Source organism: Nerophis ophidion, linkage group LG02 (genome assembly GCF_033978795.1).
Source record: "Nerophis ophidion isolate RoL-2023_Sa linkage group LG02, RoL_Noph_v1.0, whole genome shotgun sequence".
Lineage (NCBI taxonomy): Eukaryota > Metazoa > Chordata > Actinopteri > Syngnathiformes > Syngnathidae > Nerophis > Nerophis ophidion.
In genome coordinates, this window is record NC_084612.1 from 60,728,370 (window position 1) to 60,742,023 (window position 13,654).

A 13,654-nucleotide genomic window follows, 5' to 3' on the forward strand; every position below is an offset into this window, starting at 1 on the left:
TTACGTTAATATACCAGGCACCTTCTCAGTTGGTTATTTGTGTGTCATATAACGTACATTATTCAGCCTGTTGTTCACTATTCTTTATTTATTTTAAATTGCCTTTCAAATGTCTGTACTTGGTGTTGGATTTTATCGAATAAATTTCCCCCAAAAATGCGACTTATACTCCAGTGCGACTTATATATGTTTTTTTTCCTTTTTTATTATGCATCTTCGGCCGGTGCGACGTATACTCCGGAGAGACTTATAATCCGAAAAATACGGTAAATGCTAGTGCCATTATCTTGACATAACGATATGCGCTCGGCATTACATTTCTTGAAACCATCAAACTTATACTAAAAACTAATTTATCGTTCTTAATGGTAATGCAAAAAGGCAACCGCTTGTTACTCTCGGGGTCTCCCAGCCGCTCAGGCAAATCATATGGTCTAAAAACGCATTTTTACATCGATAACATGACATCGTCGCGCCAAGTGTGTGCTCTTTCAGTCAAATAGTGCGCATACATACAGCCTGGCCCGCGGCCCAAATTTTTTTTATTGTAATTTTGAAGAATTTATCTTAATATGCATGAACTATTTCTGATCAAAATTGTTTGAAATGTCACAAGTGAAATGTTTAAATATTAATTGTCAGTTTACTGTACTGTTCCAACTGTTATACTATATGAGTACCTATTCATTATTGTTTCATTAAAAATGAAAGAGCAAAGTCTATTTGGCTGTCATCTGTTTTAATTATGAGACACAATTATGTCAAAGTGACGATTTTTCTTTCATGCTTGAAATAAGAAATTACTACTTTAAAAAAGTAGTTTTATACTTGTGAGTGTTGGTGACGGCTTTGCAACAGTTGATATTCTAGTTTCAAGCAAGTTTTACTCAATATAGGTCATAACATCTCAGCAACAAGCTGTAATATATTACTGAGATAATTTAGGAACAAAACCCTTAAAACAAGTAAAACACTCCAACATATAATCTGCTTTGTGAGAAGAATTTTCTTATCAGACAGAAAATAAGGAAATGTCACCCTTATTTGAGATCAATCAATCAATCAATCAATGTTTACTTATATAGCCCTAAATCACTAGTGTCTCAAAGGGCTGCAAAAACCACCACGACATCCTCGGTAGGCCCACATAAGGGCAAGGAAAACTCACACCCAGTGGGACATTGGTGACAATAATGACCCAGTGGGACGTCGGTGACAATAATGACTATGAGAACCTTAGAGAGGAGGAAAGCAATGGATGTCGAGCGGGTCTAACATGATACTGTGAAAATTCAATCCACAATGGATCCAACACAGTCGCGAGAGTCCAGTCCAAAGCGGATCCAACACAGCAGCGAGAGTCCCGTTCACAGCGGAGCCAGCAGGAAACCATCCCAAGCGGAGGCGAATCAGCAGCGCAGAGATGTCCCCAGCCGATACACAGGCGAGCAGTACATGGCCACCGGATCGGACCGGACCCCCTCCACAGGGGAGAGTGGGACATAGAAGAAAAAGAAAAGAAACAGCAGATCAACTGGTCTAAAAAGGGAGTCTATTTAAAGGCTAGAGTATACAAATGAGTTTTAAGGTGAGACTTAAATGCTTCTACTGAGGTGGCATCTCGAACTGTTACCGGGAGGGCATTCCAGAGTACTGGAGCCCGAACGGAAAACGCTCTATAGCCCGCAGACTTTTTTTGGGCTTTGGGAATCACTAACAAGCCGGAGTCCTTTGAACGCAGATTTCTTGCCGGGACATATGGTACAATACAATCGGCAAGATAGGATGGAGCTAGACCGTGTAGTATTTTATACGTAAGTAGTAAAACCTTAAAGTCACATCTTAAGTGCACAGGAAGCCAGTGCAGGTGAGCCAGTACAGGCGTAATGTGATCAAACTTTCTTGTTCTTGTCAAAAGTCTAGCAGCCGCATTTTGTACCAACTGTAATCTTTTAATGCTAGACATGGGGAGACCCGAAAATAATACGTTACAGTAGTCGAGGCGAGACGTAACAAACGCATGGATAATGATCTCGGCGTCTTTAGTGGACAGAATGGAGCGAATTTTAGCGATATTGCGGAGATGAAAGAAGGCCGTTTTAGTAACGCTTTTAATGTGTGCCTCAAAGGAGAGAGTTGGGTCGAAGATAATACCCAGATTCTTTACCGTGTCGCCTTGTTTAATTGTTTGGTTGTCAAATGTTAGAGTTGTATTATTAAATAGAGTTCGGTGTCTAGCAGGACCGATAATCAGCATTTCCGTTTTTTTGGCATTAAGTTGCAAAAAGTTAGCGGACATCCATTGTTTAATTTCATTAAGACACGCCTCCAGCTGACTACAATCCGGCGTGTTGGTCAGCTTTAGGGGCATGTAGAGTTGGGTGTCATCAGCATAGCAGTGAAAGCTAACACCGTATTTGCGTATAATGTCACCTAGCGGCAGCATGTAGATGCTGAAGGGTGCAGGGCCAAGGACCGAACCCTGTGGAACTCCACACGTTACCTTAACGTAGTCCGAGGTCACATTGTTATGGGAGACGCACTGCATCCTATCAGTAAGATAAGAGTTAAACCAAGACAGGGCTAAGTCTGACATACCAATTCGTGTTTTGATACGTTCTAATAAAATATTATGATCGACGGTATCGAAAGCAGCGCTAAGATCGAGGAGCAGCAACATAGATGACGCATCAGAATCCATCGTTAGCAATAGATCATTAGTCATTTTTGCGAGGGCTGTCTCCGTGGAGTGATTTGCTTTGAAACCGGATTGAAAGGTTTCACATAGATTGTTAGACGCTAAGTGTTCATTTAACTGCTCCGCAACAATTTTTTCAAGGATTTTTGAAATAAAGGGAAGGTGAGACACCGGTCGGTAGTTTACCATGAGGTCAGGATCGAGGTTAGGTCTTTTAAGAAGAGGATGAATAACCGCTTTTTTGAATGCTAGGGGAACAGTGCCCGAGGAGAGTGATAAGTTTATAATATTTAGCACTGATGGACCTAATAATACAAAGAGCTCCTTGATCAGTTTCCCAGGAAGAGGGTCAAGTAAGCATGTTGTCTGTTTTATTCCATTTACACGTTGTAACAATTCCTCTAATGTTATTTCCTCAAAACGAGAGAAACTATTTTGGAGGGCAGTATCCGCCGTATATACCATCGTATCAGTGTTAATAGAACCCCGTTGTAGCTGGGACGCATTGTCTTTAATCTCCTTTCTAATGACTTCAATTTTCTTACTAAAGAATTGCAGAAAGTCATCAGCTGAGTGGGTTGAGCTACTGGAAGGGGTCCCTTGTTGGGTTAGCGATGCTACCGTACTAAACAAAAATTTAGGATCGTTTTTATTACGGTGGATGAGATTTGAGTAATATTTAGCTTTAGCTAAGGTAAGCATGCGTTTATAAGTTATTAAACCATCACTCCATGCTTGATGGTGCACCTCAAGTTTAGTCGTGCGCCATTTGCGTTCCAGCTTTCTACATAATAATTTCTGAGCTCTAGTTTCTTCTGTAAACCACGGGGTGCACTTTTTTGGAGCCTTTTTTAACTTTAGCGGTGCTATGTTATCAATGGTTTCGCGCAGGGTGTCGTTAAAGTTGTTAGTGAGGTTATCAATAGAGCCCACATACTTTGGGAATGGTGCCATAACCGAGGGCAGTAGGTCAGCAAGAGTTGTCGTTGTGGCCGTATTAATGTTGCGGCTGCTATAGCAGTTATTATTATTATTAGTTTGACGAACATGCGTCTGAACCTCGAATTTTATAAGGTAATGATCGGACAATACTTTAGTATACGGGAGTATCGTAACTTTGGAGACGGTGATACCCCTGACAAGCACTAGGTCTATCGTATTACCGTTGCGATGCGTGGGTTCATTTATTATTTGTGTGAGACCACAGCTATCAATTACAGTCTGGAGCGCTACGCACGGTGGGTCCGATGGGGTATTCATATGGATATTAAAGTCCCCCATTATGATTATATTATCGGCGTGTGTCACTAGATCAGCAACGAACTCTGAGAATTCATTGATAAAGTCCGAATAGGGCCCTGGGGGGCGGTAGATAACAGCCAGGTGTAGAGGCAGCGGTGTGACAGACTTCATAGTAAGCACCTCAAACGATTTATATTTATTATTTATGTTAGGACTAAGGTTAAAGTTTTCGTTGTATATTAGTGCGACCCCCCCACCCCTTTTAATCGGACGGGCAATATGCGCATGTGTAAAGTTAGGAGGACATGCCTCATTTAGCGCAAAAAAGTCGTTTGGTTTAAGCCAGGTTTCGCTGAGACCGATGACGTTAAGATTGTTGTCTCTGATAATATCATTAACTAATAACGTTTTGGGAGACAATGATCTTATGTTTAAAAAACCTATATTATAGGTAGTGGGCTGTTTTAGGGAGTTTTTGATCAAATTATCCGTAGTAGCAATATTAATAATGTTGTGTTTATTATGCCCAGTGCATTTAGTATAGTTACGACCATATCTAGGAATTGATACGACAGGAATTTTCCGATTGTTTGTTTGTTGCTTTGATAAACTGCACGCATCATGGTTAGCCACCTCAGTAACAGGGATTTTCCGATTGTTTGTTTGTTGCTTTGATAAACTGCACGCATCATAGTTAGCCATCTCAGTAACGGGGATTTTCCGATTGTTTGATTGTTGCTTTGATAAACTGCACGCATCATAGTTAGCCACCTCAGTAAAACACATGTCTAACTCTGAAACACTCAAAGCAGAAAAAACGTGTTCTAATTTAACTGACTCCTTACCTAGACCAGTAGTCCCGCATTTTCCATTTAAATCTGGCTGCAGGATGGAGGGAAGTGGTGTTCTGTGGGGATTAGCCTTCTGCTTTGTTTTTAGCCCCGCTCGACATCCGCGTTTCCGATCACACCGCTGGCGTCTGCTCCGTAGACGGCCCCCGCTGCTACTAGACTCCCCTGCTTCACAGGCCGCTGGATGTAGCCGCCGACGTTAGCATATTTAATCTTACTTAGATTTCAGTTTTTGCAGTGTGCTCCCTGCATGTATGTGCAAACAAGATAACAGTGCAAGTAGCCTGCACCCCCAAACTAATTTATCGGACCAACAAGCAATTTTTATTCAATATACTGTAAATAGGAATTATGAAAAAGGCAGACACTTTTAAACACCAGTGGTGGGCCGTCTCTCCTGGCCCAACATAACCAGAAATCATGATCATAATTAAAAACAAAGGTAATTTTTTATTTATGCTCCCTAAATATCAAAAAGTATTCATATTCTCTTCATGTCATATTATGCTCCTTCCAGTACTGTTGTTTTTAGGTTAGAGTTTCTGCTTGATTGATGTGGGATTTAGTTGGTTCTTTTCAATATATGAAGAGCGTGGTTGTAGACCTGCACCTTGTGACCCTTTTGTCGAAAAGATCCAGGTATGTTAAACAGTTTTACCGTATTAACTAGGGGTGTAACGGTACGTGTATTTGTATTGAACCGTTTCGGTACGGGGGTTTCGGTTCGGTTCAGAGGTGTACCAAACGAGTTTCCACACAAACATATTCAGTAGCTGCCTAAGCTAAAGTCTTAACAAGCTGCTCCGCTTCCCTCTGCCTGACTCTGTCAGTACTCTGCAGCACGCAGCATTGTCCCACCCACACAAACATCTGATTGTTTACACACAGGGCGGTAACAGCCAATCAGCAGTGCGTATTCAGAGCGCATGTAGTCAGTGCTCAAGCGTGGTCATGAGCAGGTAGGTGTTTAGCAAGTAAGCAATAGGCAGAGGGTTCTTCCGTAAATGATAATAAACACCTCCCAGTCAACTACTATAGGTCGTGAGTTCAAATCCCGGCCGAGTCATACCAAAGACTATAAAAATGGGACCCATTACCTCCCTGCTTGGCACTCAGTATTAAGGGTTGGAATTGGGGGTTAAATCACCATAAATGATTCCCGGGCGCTGCTGCCCACTGCTCCCCTCACCTCCCAGGGGATGATCAAGGGTGAAAGGGTCAAATGCAGAGAATAATTTCGCCACATCTAGTATGTGTCTGACAATCATTGGTACTTTAACTTTTAAATTTACTACTAATATTACTATGAGCCCATTGACGTTCTAGAAATATAAACGGCAGTTGAGCTCGCTCGCAGTCCTGGCTTGAGGTGAAGGCTAATTAGCTTTTAGCGTAACGTTCGCTCATTTTGCGGTGTGTGTGCGTGTGTGTGTGTATTACGGACAGCAAAGCCCTGTCTGTCTGTTATTTCACTTGACCTTTTTCTGTGTTGATTGAGCCGTGTTGAAGCAGCAAAAAAGGACATTATGTTCAATGAAGAGTTTCTGTCTCTGATAGTTGATATAATAATGTAACTGCATCATTAAGCCTACATGAACTCCATGGTGTTCAGGGATGAATAGTCTCTCCTATTGCTATTGTACTATTTTTTTTTAGCTCTAGTTACATTAATCATTTGTAATGTAGCAGCCTAGTTTTGAATGGCAGGGTCCCTGCTATCACATGTTGATACAAATATAACATTTACATAATAAAAATCAACTACAGGCTTCCCAAATGCTGTAATAAATTAAGCATGATGAGTTGACTTGAAACTGTTTAATGCTGCACTTTTTATATGTAGAAGAAAAGTTTTGTCATTTCGTTTAATCTGAGCAACAACTTGAGGCAGTTCAATGTTGATTAAAGTGGGCAGAATTATTATAGTGTTCCCAATGTTAAAAGGATAGAGCCATTGTTTACAAATTTGGTAAATAAATAACCAAACAATGTATATATTGTTGTTTTCTTACTGTACCGAAAATTAATCGGACTGTGACCTCTAAACCGAGGTACGTACAGAACCAACATTTTTGTGTATCGTTACACCCCTAGTATTGACACTTCTGGCATTCAATTAACAGCGATTTTTTTAAAATGATCTGCTCTCAGCTTTATGTTGGCTGTTTCGGCCATATTTGTTGACATCACAATCAGTGTTTTGGTCTGTTGGTGCAGTCAGCTTTCACACTACAGCAAACAGAGGAGAGTTTGTTTTGACTGGACCAAGAAATAACAGGTGTGAATGTACTCCGTTAATATATTTGAGACAAACTGACCTTCCTCAGCGGAGTGGACAATGGCGATCTGGCTGAACGGACCTTGTCCCTTGCGGTTAAAAGCTTTGATCTTCACCTCAAAGGGCGTGTATGGCGTCAGGGTGACGTTGGAGTACACGTAGCGGGATGACTCCACCAAAGGAACGCGTGCTTCAGTCCACGATGTCGTTTCTATTTTCCTGAATTTCAGGATGTAACCAAAGTCATCACCATTTTGGTATTCTCTGGCCATGGGCTGAAAGGTTGAGCAGAAGATGATAAATACATTAATAAAGGTTTTCATGTCACTTATCAATGAACTTTCAGGACGACATCATGTCGAATTGTGCAGAGTAATTAGAGTAGATTTTCCTGAGCCTTTGAGGAAAGCGAGGAAGCAGAGTAAAAAACATTACACATTTCATTGTCATGGACAAAAAAGGTACAAACCCCAAAACCAGTGAAGTTGGCACGTTGTGTAAATGGTAAATAAAGACAGAATACAATGATTTGCAAATCCTTTTCAAGCTATATTCAATTGAATAGACTGCAAAGACTGCAAAGGTGCCGACCGAGATGCTGGTGCAGTTCTACTCAACCATCATCGAGTGGTTCCCCGGCGCACAATGCAGCGTATCGTACGTGCTGCTGAGAAGGTTATTGGCTGCAAACGCCCATCCCTCCAGGACCTGTACTCCTCCAGGACCAGGAGGCATGTGGGTCGGATCACAGGTGACTTTTCTCACCCTGGACACAAACTATTCTCTCCTCTCCCCTCAGACAGGAGACTAATGTCCATCCAGACCCACACCTCCCGCCACCTGAACAGTTTTTCCCCCATCAGGCACATGAACAAGAACAAGATCTGATAGCTCAGTTACAGCTCATGTTATTCTATTCTGTTATGTGTTTTATGTTGCACGACCGCACCAAGTAAAATTCCTAGTTTGTGAACCCGTTCTCAAACAATGGCAATACAACCGATTCTGATTCTGAAAAGATACTTAACGTTCAAACTGGAAAGCTTAGTTATTTTTTGCAAATATTAGCTCATTCAAAAAAAGCTGACACAAGTGGCAAAAGAGACTGAGAATGTTGAGGAATGCCCATCAAAAACTTCTTTGGAACATCCCACAGGTGAACAGGGTAATTGGGAACAGGTGGTTACCGTGATTGGGTATAAAAGCAGCTTCCATGAAATGCTCAGTCATTCACAAACAAGGATGGGGCGATGGTCACCGATTTGTGAACAAATGTGTGAGCATATTGTCCAACAGTATAAAAACATTTCTCAACAAGCTATTGCAAGGAATTTAGGGATTTCACCATCTACGGTCCGTAATATCATCAAAAGGTTCAGAGAATCTGGAGAAATCACTGCACGTAAGCGATGATATTATGGACTTTAGATCCCTCAGGGGGTACTGCATCAAAAACTGTCATCAGTAGTAAAGGTTATCACTAAATTGGCTCAGGAACACTTCAGAAAACCATGGCCAGTAACTACAGTTTGTCGCTACATCTGGAAGTGCAAGTTAAAACTGTACTATGGAAAGGAAAATCAATTCATCAACAACACCCAGAAACGCCGCCGGCTTAGCTGGGCCCGAGCTCATCTAAGATGGACTGATGAAAAGTGGAAAAGTGTTCTGTGGTCCGACAAGTCCACATTTCAATGTGTTTCTGGAAACTGTGGACGTCGTGTCCTTCGGAACAAAGAGGAAAAGAACCATCCAGACTGTTACAGGTGTAAAGTTCAAAAGCCGGCATCTGTTATGGTATGGGGGTGTATTAGTTCCCAAGGCATTGGTAACCATTAATGCTGAAAGGTACATACAGGTTTTGGAGCTACACATGTTGCCATCCAATCACCTAGCCATTAAATTCTAATTTAATAATCATCTACCAAAAAAAAAAAAAAAAAAAGTTTTTTAGCTGGAACATCAAGTATCTTGTCTTTGCAGTCTATTCAATTCAATATAGGCTGACAAGGATTTGCAAATTATTGTATTGTTTTTATTTACGAATTACACAATTTGCCAACTTCACTGGTTTTGGGTTTTGTAAATCAATCATTATTCTTTGCGTATATTGCTCATGTTTTGATTTAATTTCAAAGTAAAAAATAAGAAGCTCCATTTAGGTCCATTTAGGTTAGAGTGACTTTAATCCTGTTAAGTTCATGCTTCAATCTACTTGTAGCTTCTTTTAGTGATTTGTGTCCTTTTTTTATGTTGTTTAAAGACGGGAAATAGTCTCGGATGATATCCAGCTGCCAACAAAGTGTACACATCTTAAACAACTCAAAACATAAACACCTTAAAGCATTCAAACAAATAAAACAAAACAACTCAACCAATATAAATAAGTAGACCAACTCAAACAACTAAAACAAAACACCATAAAAAAAGCCCTCAAAGAATTCAAACAAAATAAAAACTTCAAATAATTCAAATATAAAATAACAAAAAAAAACAATAAAAAATAATGATTCAAACAAAATTAAATAAAACAAAGAATTCAAACAAAGACAAATGAAACATTTTCACAAAACAACTCAAATAAGTTAAACAACTATAAAAAGACAACAAATAAAGAAACAAAAAAATCCCACAACTCAAACAATAGCAAAATAAAATCAAATAACTCAAACAGCTGAAACAAAAACAAAATAACTCAAAAGACAAACAACTGATAACTAAATAAAAAAAAACAACTCAAATAATTTATACTATAAAAACAACAAATACACCAAAACAAACAATAACAAAAACAATAAAAATAATTCACAGAAAAAGCAAAATATTTCGAAGAATTGAAACAACTAAGACAAGCCACACAACTCACAAAACAACTCAAATAATTTAAACAACAACAAAAAATTAAATAAACAATGACACAAAAATAACAATACAACTAAAAATTATATTTCACACAAAAAAGTAAAAGTCCCAGAAATAAAAAAAACAACAACAAACAAATCAAACTGTTCAAAAAACCCAGACAAAAAAAGCAACAACATTTTAAAAACAAACAACTCCAACACGGTGCCATGTAAAATTTACTGTACAGGTGCGCTACTTACTGTCCATATAATGATAAGTTCATTTCCATATCCTCCTCCTCCTCCCAGTCCACTTGGAGCCACTGAGGGAGCTGAAGACCAAGTGCATGACAAGATGATGTACAATAGAGTAATAACTGTCATATATCAGGCACTTTTAATGTCAAGATGACATTTCTGTCTGAATGTGAATTTCAGACTTACAGATGGTAGTCAAATATTACATTTCCAAGAACATGAGCTCTTACATAATGAATATATATCCTCAACCCAATACAGTAGTGAAGTGAATAAATTAACTCATATGTTCAACACTTGGTGAATGTTTATATTCAACTTGGAGAAAGCGAACCACCGGGTTTAAGTAAATAATGGTTGAGCCCATAATAAATGATGGAGCCTTAGTTGGACATTCGCATGTGGACTGGGTTAACTCTCTCATGAGAAGAGGCAATAAATTCAGACCTCAGAATGTAAAAGTGATAGCTCTATCCTGGAGGAGAGACTCCTTGTCTATCTTCACATCAACTTTTAAGATACAACGTACAGAGGTTGTTTTCCCGTCACTTGCACATGAACATCTCCTTACATGGTCAGGTTGTACTCTCCTGAATTAACACACACCCAGACAGAGAAATAAGGAATATAAGACTGTGGTTAGGCTCTTCCAAGTTAGGAGTGTCTAATTTTCTTTGACTTGACCTTCTGCAGGTACTGCATGCCTGTATAATGAAGCCCAATTGTAATAAAGCAACTTTTTGTTCAGTACAGCGTCTCTGACATCTCTTTTTTTACCTAGCCGCACTGCCTTGTACCCTTTCTGACAAGACCTGAAATACACATCAGTAGAAACCCGCTTATTCACCCGTCAGCATTTACGACGATGATAATTTGATGATTTTTGATAAGTCATTTTTATCTTTAGGAATACCCGCCTACTTTTTCTTTACCCGCCCAAACTAAAGTAGACCTTTTTTGTGAGCAGAAAACCCATTTCCATTACGGTTTCGTCGGTTATGATTCATAAATGTGTATTGAGAACGCATGTCAGCATAGTACATAGCTGTATTATAATACAACTTGCCGTCGTCGCACAGGAAGGCAAACCTCAATTTACTTCAAGATAATAATTCATTTGCTAATAGTAGCTTAGAAACCACTGACCTAAACAGTAAGATAAAACAGAGGGTCATCAACTCCACCCACTCATCTCAGTCACGGTGCGATCAACGTAAACGCAAGGCATGCTGGGATTCCAAAGACAGGAAACTCCCTTTCACTTCAACATGCACAGAGAAGGAATGCCGAAAACAGGCCATGTGTCACGACCCTGCGTGGCAGTTTTTAATTTTGCGTTATTTTTCCAGATCGTGGTGTTATCTCCATTCTTGTTTTCACTTCCTTTATGTCTTCCATCCATACTTGCCAACCTTCCCGATTTCCCTTGAAGACTACCGAATTACAGTGCCCCTCCCGAAAATCTCCCGGGGCAACCATTCTCCAGAATTTCTCCCAATTTCCACCCGGACAACAATATTGGGGGCGTGCCTTAAGGGCACGTCCACTTTTCCTCCATAAAAACAGTGTACTAGCCCAGCTACATAATATATGCGGCTTTTATATACACTAAGTGAATGCAAAGCATACTTGGTCAACAGCCATACAGGTCACACTGAGGGTGGCCGTATAAACAACTTTAACACTGTTGCAAATATGTGCCACACTGTGAACCCACACCAAACAAGAACGACAAACACATTTCGGGAGAACATCCGTACCGTAACACAACATAAAGACAACAGAAGAAATACCCAGAAACCCTTGCAGCACTAACTCTTCCGGGACGCTACAATATACACCCCCCGCAAGGCTGAAAAGCAACCCGGCAAGAGACATTTATTTGCAAAAATAAAAGAAGTCTAACTTAATCGACATAATGTCATTCCTTGATGATCCTGGGAACCCGCACGACGGCTTAAGACTGTCACAGAGGGATTTTTCAAATTGTGTCGGTTTTAAAAGTGCTTCCCCTCTGGTCAACATATGAAATAACAAGTGTGTGTAAACATTTGAATTGCTCCCGCTCTGGCTAACATATGTAATAAGTGTGTGTAAGAAATTGAAACGCGCCCCCTTTGACATCAATTTATAAAAAAATTAAATAAATATGTATATAGACATACTGGAATAACTTAAGGTAAATAATGAAGATTAAAAACCAATTACAAAAAAAAAACTACAAAAAAAAACAAAAAACTAAACGCAGTCTTTTTGTCACAATGTGTCGACTTTTTTCTTATAACATTGGGAACAATTTCTCATATTCTTTCTGTATCCGTAATATTGCAATATTTTCTCGTAAAATTGTTACTTTTTTGTGTAAAATCACTTTTGAATGTAAAATTGTGACATTTGTCATATAAAATGCTGACTTTTATCCCAACATTGCCAATTTATTTTGTTGTTCTTGTAAATTTGTGACATTTTGAGTAAAATTATGACTTTTGCCATCATTTTGACAGGTAAAATTTCCGATTATTTTAATATTGGCAACATTTTAAAGTTTTCTTAAAAAATTGTGACTTTAGTCGAGTGAAATTAGGTCTTGTTTCATTAAATTGCCAACATTTTAAGCTTTTCTTGTAAAATTGCGAATGTTATTGAGTAAAATTCCAACTTTTACCATAATATTGCACAAATGTTCAATTTTTCTTCTAAAATTTAGACTTGCGTTGAGTAAAATTACGGCTTTTATTATAATACTGACAGATCTCAAAGTTTTTCTTGAGAATTTATAACACATTTTTCACAACCAGCTTTTTTATATATTTGCATAGTATGTACAGTGGGGCAAAAAAGTATTTAGTCAGCCACCGATTGTGCAAGATCTCCCACTTAAAATGATGACAGAGGTCTGTAATTTTCATCATAGGTACACTTCAACTGTGAGAGACATAATGTGAAAAAAAAATCCAAGAATTCCCATTGTAGGAATTTTTACTTTTTTTTTTTTGTAAATTATGGTGGAAAATAAGTATTTGGTCAACCACGTTTCATCTTCCTCTCACTGATGGAAGGAGGTTTTGGCTCAAAATCTCACGATACATGGCCCCATTTATTCGTTCCTTAACACGGATCAATCGTCCTGTCCCCTTAGCAGAAAAACAGCCCCAAAGCATGATGTTTCCACCCCCATGCTTCACAGTAGGTATGGTGTTCTTGGGATGCAACTCAGTATTCTTCTTCTTCCAAACACGATGAGTTGAGTTTATACCAAAAAGTTCTATTTTGGTTTCATCTGACCACATGACATTCTCCCAATCCTCTGCTGTATCATCCATGTGCTCTCTGGTAAACTTCAGACGGGCCTGGACATGCACTGGCTTAAGTATGGGGACACGTCTGGCACTGCAGGATTTGATTCCCTATTGGCGTAGTGTGTTACTGATGGTAACCTTTGTTACTTTGGTCCCAGCACTCTGCAGGTCATTCACAAGGTCCC

The 13,654-nt window shown here is 39.3% G+C and overlaps 1 protein-coding gene across 1 annotated transcript in view; it reads right to left on the bottom strand.

Annotated features, from left to right (window-relative positions):
• Nucleotides 1-13,654, bottom strand: part of cntn2 (contactin 2) — a 96,221-nt gene that overhangs the window by 23,060 nt on the left and 59,507 nt on the right. The window contains exons 17-18 of the mRNA XM_061887901.1: nucleotides 10,174-10,244; nucleotides 7,110-7,344 (exon numbers count right to left, since the gene is read on the bottom strand). Coding sequence (XP_061743885.1) covers nucleotides 7,110-7,344; nucleotides 10,174-10,244 — 306 coding nt within the window. The remainder of the gene's footprint in view (nucleotides 1-7,109; nucleotides 7,345-10,173; nucleotides 10,245-13,654) is intronic.